Source organism: Nuphar pumila, chromosome 2 (genome assembly GCF_984573655.1).
Source record: "Nuphar pumila chromosome 2, dmNupPumi1.hap1.1, whole genome shotgun sequence".
In the NCBI taxonomy this organism is placed as follows: Eukaryota; Viridiplantae; Streptophyta; class Magnoliopsida; order Nymphaeales; family Nymphaeaceae; genus Nuphar; species Nuphar pumila.
Genome location: NC_143250.1, coordinates 28,034,164 through 28,047,048, shown reverse-complemented (window position 1 = coordinate 28,047,048; position 12,885 = coordinate 28,034,164). Strand labels below are relative to the sequence as shown.

At 34.8% G+C, this 12,885-nt stretch overlaps 1 protein-coding gene across 1 annotated transcript in view; it reads left to right on the top strand.

The window, feature by feature from the left end:
• Positions 1–10,618: 10,618 nt before the first annotated feature.
• ABCF3 (general control non-repressible 3) overlaps positions 10,619–12,885 on the top strand; it is a 133,671-nt gene continuing 131,404 nt past the window's right edge. Inside the window, exons 1-2 of the mRNA XM_089995509.1 lie at positions 10,619–11,042; positions 12,591–12,806. Coding sequence (XP_089851635.1) covers positions 10,836–11,042; positions 12,591–12,806 — 423 coding nt within the window. The 5' untranslated portion in view covers positions 10,619–10,835. The remainder of the gene's footprint in view (positions 11,043–12,590; positions 12,807–12,885) is intronic.

Below are 12,885 nucleotides of genomic sequence, written 5' to 3'. Positions count from 1 at the left end.
CCCTTCCTCGCATATGTAAACAAGCATTCTTGTCAACAGGTCCCTGCGTCTTACAAATATCTTTGTTTTTCCAATAGTCGAAAAGACAACATCCAACTACAATAACAAAACAACGCCATAATGGCACTCACGATGGCACACATTCTTCAACAATAGCATAATGATATGAAAAGGTACTCATGACGCCTTAATGGTGTTGGAATGTTTGTGCGTCATTGCTTTTTTTCATACTGCCTAACAAAAATGAAGAAGAAGAGAAGACTGTAAAAAGAGATGCCCGACAAATGCCCATGTGACGCCCACCAATGATCGAACCAGTCGATCAATTTATAGTTATCTCCACGAGGAATGTTTTGTAACACAAGGCAAGAATGAAAAGGCGGAAACCTGGACTCGAGACGACGACAGCAGATGACGGTAAAGGGTACGTCATCAAAGGGAGCTTTTGTTACAGCAAATGGTGCAAATTTAACGTTTGGACTTTGAATAGTTAACATCATCCTCGACTTTCTGGATGGAGGGCATTTTTATCCTTTTCTCGAACCGTCATTTCCTTTTTTTGGATGGAGGACATTTTTGTCCTTTTTTTGAACCATCATTTCATGGCGAGAATAGCCAGAAAGAGTACTTAAGTCTTTGCAACCGCACTGAACTCTAATGCTAAGTGATATCGACACACACGGGGATACGAGCCCCACATGCTCATATACATGGCGCTCATTCGGACCCCCGAACATGCAATGTAGCAAACAATGCATCTTCGGGGGAGAACACACAACACCCTCCCGTTTTTTACTATGCCATGCAACTTTGATAAGAAGACAAGCATGGCTTCGTGACTTACTCGTTGCCAACATTAAGTCTTTGTTGCACGGGATATTAATTGAGAGTTAAACAATTGAGGTTGGGCTTTATAATTAGGGTTTTAGACTTTTGGCCTTTCAATGAAGCTCTCGCTCTCTCTATCTCTCAACAGTCTCAACTCTATTAACTAATATGATGATCTCTTTTAATTTTCATATATTCTCTTTATTTATTAGATATTTTAGAATTTAGAAGCATTTTATTCACTATTCTATTGCAAGTGAGTTTCACTAGGGATAGTCGAGTTTCTCTAAAACTTATACACAAAATTTAGTTTTGCTAGCAGTCGAGTTTCACTAAAATGTTGAGTTTTGCAAATATTGTATAGGCAAATCTTAGTTTAGTTGACAATGAGTTTCACTGAAATAGTATAGACGAAACTCAATTTCGCTAAAATGGTGAGTTTTGCTATTTCATTATTTTAGCAGAAGGGTAAAATCATCAGAAATGCCTTAATATTTAGCAAAAATCAAGCGATTATTTGAGAAATAGTGTGATATCTTGCAGTTATTCTGAAATAGCATTATTCTTATGGGTGATACAATCATTTTTTGTATATGTATATAAAGCTTTAAAAATCAATGGCTATAATATACCACGTTTATGTTGAAAAAACACAATCCAAAGTCTAAAGTTCAACAAACAAGTTATGTCCAACATATGGTTGGATTGAGTTGAAACAAGTTACACATACGATTTTCTGGCCAATTACTTTATATGTTCATTAGCGTGTGTAGAGAAGGGTTCTTTTAAGTGAATAAGTATCAAAGTGAGCATACATGCAATGGATCACTAGGTAACCTTATAGTAAAAAAAGTATCTTCCAAATATATTTTAGATGTTATTCATAAACGCATGCACGATAACCCGAAGATAACTCAAAGAGACATCATGAATAACCTCACTCGCAAGGAAGGAGTGGAGGTCACTTAAAAACAAGCATTGTATGGATCGGAACGGACTAAATAGGCATTTTATGGTTCATTCGAACAGTCCTTCAAGACGATTTTCCTTTATTTGGATCACTTAATGAAGGCTAACCTAGGATCGTTGGGGTACATTCTTACCGATTAGAAAGATTGATTTCAATACATGTTCTTATCCTTTTGTCCAAACATTAATGAGTGTCTAAAATGATGCTCTCTAGTTCTTGTAGTAGATGACACATTCCTAAAAAGAAGATACACCAGTATATTGTTGTCGGCCCATGATGTTTATCCTTGTAGTGAGATGTTTTTAATAGTATTTGTAGTTGTTGATAAGGAGTCGAAGGATTCATGGAAGTGGTTTTGAGGCATCTAAAGGAAGAACTCGTATGCTATGATGAATATATAGAGAGATTAGAGCCTACATTTATCTTTGATAGACATGAAGGTCTAAAGTATACCCCCCCCCCATGACCTACATGTTATAATGGATATTGTATAAAGCATTTAACAAATAACTTTTTTAAGAAATTTGGATCACCACTTAGTACACTTTGAGGGAGTACAACTCTACCAACCACGAGAGAACAATACACTTGTTTTTTTCAAAAAAATTGGGAGCAAGATGAAACTACACAAATTATGTTGCCATTGACGTGCAACCAAAAAAATTTGCTAACAATCATTTTTCAATGAAAAGATATGGGAGTTTAACATATGATATAATAGAGAGCTTCAATGTGTGGATTCTTATCATATGCGACAAGCCCTTAATTCTTTTTATTAAAAAGCTTTGTCTCATGCTGATAAAACTTTTTGTGAAAAAAGAAAAGAATAATAGGCAATATATGACAGATGTCGTAGTGTCGAAGGTGAAAGAAAAGCTATAGAAACTCATGAATAAGGCAAAACAAGTATGTGTGCAAATAGTGCATTGCCACCAATAGTGGTATGAAGCACACGATCGATCTCACAGTTACAGTGTTGAGCTCTAAAAGCACTTGTGTTGTTGTCAAGAGTGGCAGGTTAGAGTGATTCCTTACAAACATGTGATCACATGCATTTTTTATGAGAAGAACCTACCAAAGGATTATTGTGACAAGTTCTTTACAGTTGAATCATATCAGCTATCTATAATACATTTTTATTCTTCTCTCGATGGCGAACAATGTCTCACACATCGGTCTATCGACTCTTATACATGTCTATCCAAAAAAAGTGGATCTTAATGCAAGGCAGCCTAAGGTAAAGAGATGAAAAATAGAACACAAAAATGTTGTGTCATACAAGTGCATTGTTTGTGGTGAGGTTGGACACAACATGCAAACACACGAGAATCAATGTATGATTTGTTAAGAGTTTAATGAATTGCTTCTTTATATTTATTTAGTATTTGTTAGTGAATTGTTTCAATGTCTTATATCTTATATTTATATATTAGGTAGAGTAAGTATGTATAGATGTAAAGTAAAATATGGCATAAAGAAAACCAAATCTTTCTCGAACTCGCCCCCAAGCAAGGAACCAATTATGGTGCCTCCGGTATCATCAATGTCCTCAGTCATGTGTATATTTGTCCTACTCTGAGGATATGTGTTTATATACAACTTTAATTGGTGATGAGAACAGAGTAATGATGAAGGAGCAATTGTGCTAATGAAAGCCTATGATTTTGACAAAGAATCTTTCTTGGCAAGTGATGTAAGTGTTAGGTTTGCTTGTTTGTATAATTTTTTTTATTACGTTTGTATGCAGACTCGTTTGAATATAACATAAATATACTATATTCTTGTTACAATGTAGCATCTAGTAAGATTCACAGACATACTCCAAGTGGCACACAACAACAACATGAAAAAATGAACAAAACTACCAAAGACCATTTTCCTTACCCCGTATTTCTTTGATACTGAAAAGTGAGGTTTCTGTTATTTTTATGATGACTAATACAAATTACTAACATACGACATTCCTTTTATAACAAATGATTGCAACTAAAGGCCAATAAGATGGGGCAACTTCGTGCTTGGATAGAGATGACTTGTTGTATCAAATTTTTGATGTTGACAAGGTATCCGTTAGACAAGTTTTCATACTTAAAAAACTTAAATTTTTAAGTGCATAATAACTTTAAACTCAATTATGGTTGCAACTCTTAATTTCTGTCAACTAGAGAAACTACCATTGAGTTTTTTGAGAAATGGACATGCAAAAGAAGGTGTTTAAGGTATACAATTCTATGGGGCCTATAGAGTGTGAAGATAAGAATGCCAAACAACTGTTATGATAAGATTACTTGTTCAATATTATACGCACTTTTTTGCATAAGTTTGTTAACTTGCTTGTATATAAACTAGTTTTTTTACCAGTCAATTCTTTTGCGGCGTTATTTGACTATAGTTGTTACACCGATTGGACAATTGAGGTCATACATGGTATTCTTCAACAAGAAAAAAAGTAATTTATTTGCATATGTGTTAACATTTGCCACGTGTTTCATACATGTACATGTTCTTCATGATTTGGTATGACTATTACAACTTTGATTGTGGTATATTTGTTCTCACGTACATGAAGTACTTATACAAAAATTGATAATTGAACTTCACCCAAGTATTGTTTTTTATATGTCATGTTCGGTTCACTTCTTTAGGATATAATCTACAGAAAGTTGTTTGTTAATAACCTTTTTCCCATAAAATTGTCATAAAATCCTGCCAGAGTATGATAAAATTCTACAAACACCAAAAGAATAAGGCTTTGGAGGGTGCCAAAAAGAAGGCTCCACCCAATCAGAATGAAGATGGTACGGACATATCGGATAGTGAGGTGTTAGTTGGTGAGGTCACGACAGTTAAACTGTCGACACTTGTGATGAGTTTATCATGAATTGTCAATGTAAAACTGTAATTTATATGAATTCAATGTTCAAACACAGTCTATCAATTATGAGCTTTGTATGAGTTTTTATATAATATTCTTTAAAAGTTTGATATCATCTGTAAAAGTTTGAATTTCACAATTTGCAACAACAAATATATGTGAAAAAATGAAGTCCATAACAAATGTATATGAGAAAAGAAAATCCGCAACAAATATATGTGAAAAAATAAAGACTACGTAAATATATGTGAAAAATGATGTCTGCAATAAATATATGCGAAAAAGAAAGTCTGCAACAAATAATAATGAGGACTTTATGTTTTTGCAGATATTTATTACTGACTTCATTTTTTTGCATATATTTGTTGCATACTTTTTTTTCGGATATATTTGTTGCAGACTTCATTTTTTTTGCATATATTTGTTGCGCGGACTTTAATTTTTTGCATGTATTTGTTGTACGGACTTTTTTTTTTGGCATATATTTGTGGCAATTTTTTTTGACATATATTTGTTGCATACTTTTTTTTCATATATTTGTTGTGATCTTTATTTTTTCTTATATATTTGTTATGCGAACTTCATTATTTTGCATATATTTGTTGCACAAACTTCATTTTTTCGTATATATTTGTTGCATACTTCATTTTTTTCATATATTTGTTGCAAACTTTCTTTTTTACATATATTTATTATGGACTTCATTTCTTCATAATCAAAACTTGTTCGGTTCATAAAGAACATATCATTTACATAATCAAAACCTATTCAATTCAAATTTTCAGAATGATTTATAAACAAACTAGTTACACACCTATAATTTAGCAAAATTATAATTATAGAACATTGAACAAATTTACGTTTTGCAGCCACTGTTGTTTGTACAAACATATATTGAATAAATTATAAAACATTGGACAAATTTACAAAAGATTTAACAATTTACAATTGAAGGTCGAATGCATCTTCCTTCGGTCTCAAATAAAAATCACACAAATGCTTGAAATCTCTCCACTAATGTCCACTCACTAGCTTTCTATGATAGTTTAATCCATTAATTTGTGCTACGCCCTCCAACGTGATGGTCATCTCAAAATCTTTGAAACAGAATGTGTTGATTGTCGAATTCTTGAACTACACAACAACCTCTAAGAGGGGGGTGACCAATGTTCTATGGTCTGATCTCAAAGAATTGTAAGAAATGCATCCCATACAACAACTCCTTCGCCTCCTCCGTTAGTCATACAAACAACTAGTGTGCTTGGAAATAGTAGAATCAATGTATGTGAGATGTTGAATCTTTTCAAACTTTTTGTTGTGGATCCTATAATCAAAATTAATTTCTTTAGAATGAGTCGAATGAATCATTCAATTACATTGAACCGCAAGAATCAAGCTAGTGCGTGTGGGATATCCTAACAACATGTTTCATACATACATGAATTAACAAGACAATAATAGTTCATGCTTCATACAATATATATATATATATATATATATATATATATATATATATATATAATTTTACACATTGAACTAGAGGAATCAAACTATTTATCCTAACATGTTTTACATATACACGATTCAACAAAAAAATAATAGTTTGTGCATCACACACACACACACACACACACACACACATATATATATATATAACATTTTACATATTGAACTATAAGAATCAAACTAGTTATCCTAACATATTTGACACATACATGAATCAATGATAAAATAATAATTCATGCTTCACACACACACATATATATAGCATTTTATACATTGTACTGCAAGAATTGAACTATCTATCTTAACATGTTTCACGCATATATGAATCAACGAGAAAATAATAGGTCATGCTTTACACACACACGCGCGCGTGCACACACACACACACATATATATATATATAGTATTTTAAAACTATTAATGATTGCTTAGAAGATAAATATATAATTGATACATGTCCACGAGTACCAAGCCTTGTTCACCATTTAAAACATCTTCTTGAGAGCTTGCACTTTCTCTTTTAGGATCGAATGCTTGGACTCATGAGGATGACCTCCCTTACGATCATTCAGTGCATTCTCCAGCTCACCCTAAAAATCGCCCTGAGCATCCAATCTAGCCACAGAACCCTGGAATACATCTACTTCATGAGCATTGTCCACATTAACCTTAGTCCTAGGTTTCTCATCCTCCCCTTGGTGTGGTGCCTTTATCCTCATCTCGCCACTGCCTCTGCAGCTAACCACATCTCCAACCATATATATCAGGGCATTTAGTTACCACTGAGTCACCCTCTCCCTCTTTAGATGCTTTCGAGATGGGATACAAGATTGCAACCACATCCCTTCAATTTTTTCTATACATTCGTTCTTATATATGGGTCATTGTGAAATCGCTAGCTGTTGTTTCGCCAATGCTCTTTGCATTTCTTGCTAAGTGTTTAAGCAAAAGAAAAATAGTTTATGAAGGGTGCCTTTTTATGGAAAATATCGGACACCCAGACTCTTGGCATTGGATGTGGCTCTCTCTGTGCATGTGTCATGCAAGCTTCTTGTTTCATAGTACAATGGATGACCTAGTTTACAAATTATTTGTTTTTGGTTTTTTTTATCATGCACTAACAGTAAAAGGTGATTCGGGTGTGGAACCCTCTGACATAATCTTTATCAGTTTGCATATTGTATTAAACAAATTAAGAATTTTCTACAATACCAAGATAAAAAATATTGGCAAACACAAACAGGTAATAGAGACACAAGACAAAAACCAAATCATTAAGAAAAAATAAAAAAAACCAAACATTGTTTTCAACATATAATGTTTATTACACAAGATATAAACATATAAATAACAAAATTACATGATGATATAGAAGCATACAAATCGTCAAAACAAATAAAAAAAATGTGTTAAAAAAATAGTTTAAGTGTTAAATATGTGTTTACATATTTGACACATACATGAATCAACGAGAAAATAATAATTCATGCTTCACACACACACACACATATATATAGCATTTTATAAATTATACTACAATAATTAAACTACCTATCCAAACAACATGTTTCACACATATATGAATCAACGAGAAAATAATAGTTCATGCTTCACACACACACACACACACACACATATATATATATATACATTTATATATAGTATTTTATAACTATTGACGATTGCCTAGAAGATAAATATATAATTGATACCTGCCCATGAGTACCAAGCCTTGTTCTCCATTTAAACATCTTCTTAAGAGCTTGTACTTTCTCTTCTAGGATCGGATGCTTGGACTCATGAGGATGACCTCCCTTACGATCGTTCAGTGCACTCTCCAACTTAGCCTAAAAATTGCCCTCAACATCCAATCAAGCCATAGGACCCTGGAATACATCTACTTTATGAGGATGGTCCACATTAACCTTAGTCTTAGGTTTCTCTTCCTCCCCTTGGTGTGCTGCCTTTATCCTCATCTCGCCACTGCCGCTGCAGCTAACTACATCTCCAGCCTTTTATATCAGGGCATTTAGTTACCACTGAGTCACCCTCTCCCTCTTTAGATGGTTTCGAGATAGGATACAAGATTGCAACCACATCCCTTCATTTTTTTCTATACATTCTTTCTTATATATGTGTCATTATGAAATTGCTAGTTGTTGTTTCGCCAATGTTCTTTGCATTTCTTGATGGGTGTTTATGCAACAAATTTTGAGTTTATGAAAGGTGCCTTTTTTATGGAAAATGTCGGACACCCAGACTCTTGGCATTGGATGTGGCTCTCTCTCTATCCACGTGTCAAGCAAGTTCCTTGTTTCATAGTACAATGGATGACCTAGTTCATACTTTTTTTGTGGCTTTTTTTATTATACACTAACAGTAGAATGTGATTTAGGAGTGGAACCCTCCGACATAATCTTATCAACTTGCATATTGTATTAAAAAAATTAAGAATTTTCTACAATATCAAGACATAAAATATAGGCAAACACAGGCAGGTAATAGATACACAAGACAAAAACCCAAATCATTAAGAAAAAAAAATCAAACATTGTGCCTAACATATAATGTTTATTACACGAGATATAAACATATAAGCAACAAAATTACAGGATGAAATAGAAGCATACAAATCGTCAAAACAAATAGAAAAAATTATGTTTAAAAAAAATAACAAGTTCAATTGTTAAATATGTGTTTACATATTTGACACATACATGAATTAATGAGAAAATAATAATTCATGCTTCACACACACACACACACACACATATATATATAGCATTTTATACATTGTACTTCAAGAATTGAACTACCTATCCTAACAACATGTTTCACACATATATGAATCAAGGAGAAAACAATAGTTTATGCTTTACACACACACACATATATAGTATTTTTTAACTATTAATGATTGTATAGAAGATAAATATATAATTGATACATGTCCATGAGTACCAAGCCTTGTTCTCCATTTAAACATCTTCTTAAGAGCTTGCACTTTCTCTTCCAGGATCGAATGCTTGGACTCATGCGGATGACCTCCCTTACGATCGTTCAATGCACTCTCCAGCTCAGCCTAAAAATTGCCCTCAGCATCCAATCTCGCCATAGGACCCTGAAATACATCTACTTCATGAGGATGGTCTACATTAACCTTAGTCTTAGGTTTCTCTTCCTCCCCTTGGCGTGGTACCTTTATCCTCACCTCGCCACTGTCGCTGCAACTAAACACATCTCCAACCTTATATAGCAGGCCATTTAGTTACCACTGAGTCACCCTCTCCCTCTTTAGATGCTTTCGAGATGGCATACAAGATTGCAACTACATTCCTTCAATTTTTTCTGTACATTCGTTCTTATATATGGATCATTGTGAAATTGCTAGCTGTTGTTTCGCCAATGTTCTTTGCATTTCTTGTTGAGTGTTTAAGCAATTTTTTTTTGAATTTATGAAGGGTGCCTTTTTTTATGGAAAATGTCTGACACCGAGACTATTGGCATTGGATGTGGCTCTCTCTCTATCCACGTGTCAAGCAAGCTCCTTGTTTCATAGTATAATGGATGACCTAGTTCGTAAATTTTTTTGTGTTTTTTTTTATTGTGCATTAACAGTAGAAGGTGATTCAGGTGTGGGACCATCCAACATAATCTTTATCAGTTTGCATATTGTATTAAACAAATTAAAAATTTTCTACAATACCAAGACAAAAAATATTGGCAAACACAAGCGGGTAATAGAGACACAAGACAAAAACCCAAATCATTAAGAAAACAATAAAAAACCCAAACATTTTGCCTAACATATAATGTTTATTACACAAGATATAAACATATAAACAACAAAATTATTGGATAAAATAGAAGCATACAAATCGTCAAAACAAATAAAAAAATTATGTTTAAAAAAAATAACTGGTTCAACTATTAAATATGCAAATAAAAAAATTATGTTTAAAAAAAACAACTGGTTCAACTATTAAATATGTGTTTACAAAAAAAATAGCTGTTGATGATTCTAAAATACTCAAGGATGAAGTCTTGCTGAATTAATTGTTAAAAGTACTACTGAAAAAGTCGTCGACGGGAAATAGGTTGGGGGTCACATGGAACCCTAAAAATTTATGCTAAAAGAGAGTCATGGGGTGAGGTGTTTCGGTTTTGTAAATAATTTTATGTAAACTTTGTGACATATATGTGAACTTTATCGAGTATGTGCGATGTTTCGAGGTTTAAGAATAACATAAGGTTTACATCAAATTATGTGTGAACTTTGTGACATGATATGTGCGATCTCTAGAAGTTGGAGATTAACGTATAATTTTATGCCTTTGTGATGTCCGAAAAAAACGCGCTAAATTACTTTTAATGGAGTTTGCGTTACCCGACGAGCAAAGCGATACATCTACCTGTCTCGTATCATTTTCGTCGAACGACTCAGATATCTCTCCACGCACTCGCCGCAGCCCTGAGGAAAGTGACGGTAAATTGCGTCCCCTTCGCCCCCGCGGTCCCTCTCTCCCTCTCCGAACCGCCTTTTCTCGACTGAAGGCACACGCCGCGCGCAGGCAGAGAGAAAAAGAGGGAGAAAGCGAGATAGGGAGAGACGAAGATCGTGATTGTTTGTGGTTGAATTCTGGTGTGGGAAGAAGGATGGGCGAGACGGTCGTGGGCTCCGTGGTTCACGACGTGCTGGGACGGAGGGCGCTCGACGTCGACAAGCCCATCATCGACTACATCATCAGCGTCCTCGCCGACGACGACTTCGACTTCGGCGACGATGGCGAGGGCGCCTTCGAGGCCGTCGGTGAACTCCTCGTCGACTCCGGCTGCGTCGCCGACGAGTCCGAAGGACGATCGGTACTTTGCCCTAAATAATTTTCATCTCTCCCTCGACTATCATGTTTTATCTTGCCTTCGTTTCTTCCCGTGTTGGCACTTAGCAATTGAATCTACTGTTGTATTGCTACGATCTGGATTAAACTTCCCAACTTTTTATTTTCGTCCATATTTTGAGTGGGAATCCTTTTTCTCTCTTTTCTTTTTTAATTTAGTTCCTTGGATTAATGGAGTCCGAATGAACTAAGTTTTTTTAAGACCAGGTTAAAGTAACTAGTTATCATTTGTGTGTATACATGTATTTTTGCTTCTCCCCCGATTGAATGTCTTCCTTGGACTAACATAGCCAACTAAGGTTTTGGGAGACTAACACCTTTTATGAATGAACTGTATAATGACGCATTGCAGCGAATTCAGTATATGGGAATGATTATCTTTCTAATTTTATTCTTGATTTTTCATTGGGTTTTCAAGTTCCATGGTTTTTTGGAGTCGGGAAAACCTAGGTTTTTGGATGTACGAGTGAATTTATTTAGTAAAAGTCTGTGTTATGATACTCCACATTTCGAGTATCATGTCAAAATTCATCTCGTGAAATCCAGCACGTTTCTGGTGCTGATGGATGCTGGAATCCTCTAGGGGCCACTTTACAGTGACCGGCTTTCAAATATATGGCGTAGGTGATGCGGGGAAAACCCTAACATGGGGCGCATATTTGTCATGTGAAGAAGATAGAGGATGTGGGTGCAAAATTTTGTGAAAGGAAGACATGAATCAATTACATAATTAGAAGAAAGACAGCTGTTCAGTTTAACACAAAGACTAAGATCATAGAACAAATGGATGAAGGCATGGAATGGCACTGGTCATGTCCGGAACATGCTTGACTGTTTCCTCGAAGTATCATGCTGTGTCTATATTTGCTGATGGTCTTGTTGTGTCTTCATGACTATGCTGTCAATGAACAATCCATGACAAGCTTAGCTTTAGAGCATTGGAAGTTTGATGAGATTTAAGCAGGGTGTAAAATCTCAGATTTAGAATTGGTGAGTGATTCTTGTGGCACTGACACTAGTTTATGCCTTGCTGGCTTAGAAAACCTGTTAGATGCAATGGTTGAATTTCAGTATACTACTTCAAGTTGGGGTAGTGCGGCATAGCTCTTCTAACGGTTTATTGGAAATTTTTAAATACTAATATGTTGTAAGTATATATTAATGGAAGAGGAATTATGTTATACAAAGTTTTGCCAGATATTCAGTAAAGGTTGAAGTGGAGTAAATATGTTCTGATACAGTCTGGCTCATCGCGGTCAGTAGTCCCATGAGTCCATTATACCATGCATTTATCTAGTTTCCAAGAACCAATTATTGGACCTTCATAGCTGTGTACTTTTGATGGTTTCTTTATGTTCTGGTGGAAAACTTATTTTCCATCTTGCGATGCTTCCATTTTTTCTTTTTCTTTTTTATTTGGGATTATGTTAAAGATCATAGCTTACCAACCCCTTTCTTTTCCTGCATTAATAAGTATTGGTAAGTTGGTAGTAAAGTAATTATTGACATTTAGGTGTGCGGCAAACTCTCAGAGAAATTTGGAAATCATGGGTTGGTTAAAACAAAAGAAGTAGTAAGGAGTCTTGCTACGCCACTGCGAATGTATGATGGAATGGATGCAGATGTAGTTCCAAAAAAGAAAGTTGAGCTGCAGGATGGCCCTTTGCTATCCGAAAGGGACCGATTAAAGCTTGATAGAAGGAAGAGGAAAGAGGAGCGCCAACGAGAAGTGAGTATATTGTGATAAATCCTTTTTTTGTTTATGTGATTCAATTTGGGTTCGTTGCTCTGTCTGTTAGTTCTTTTGT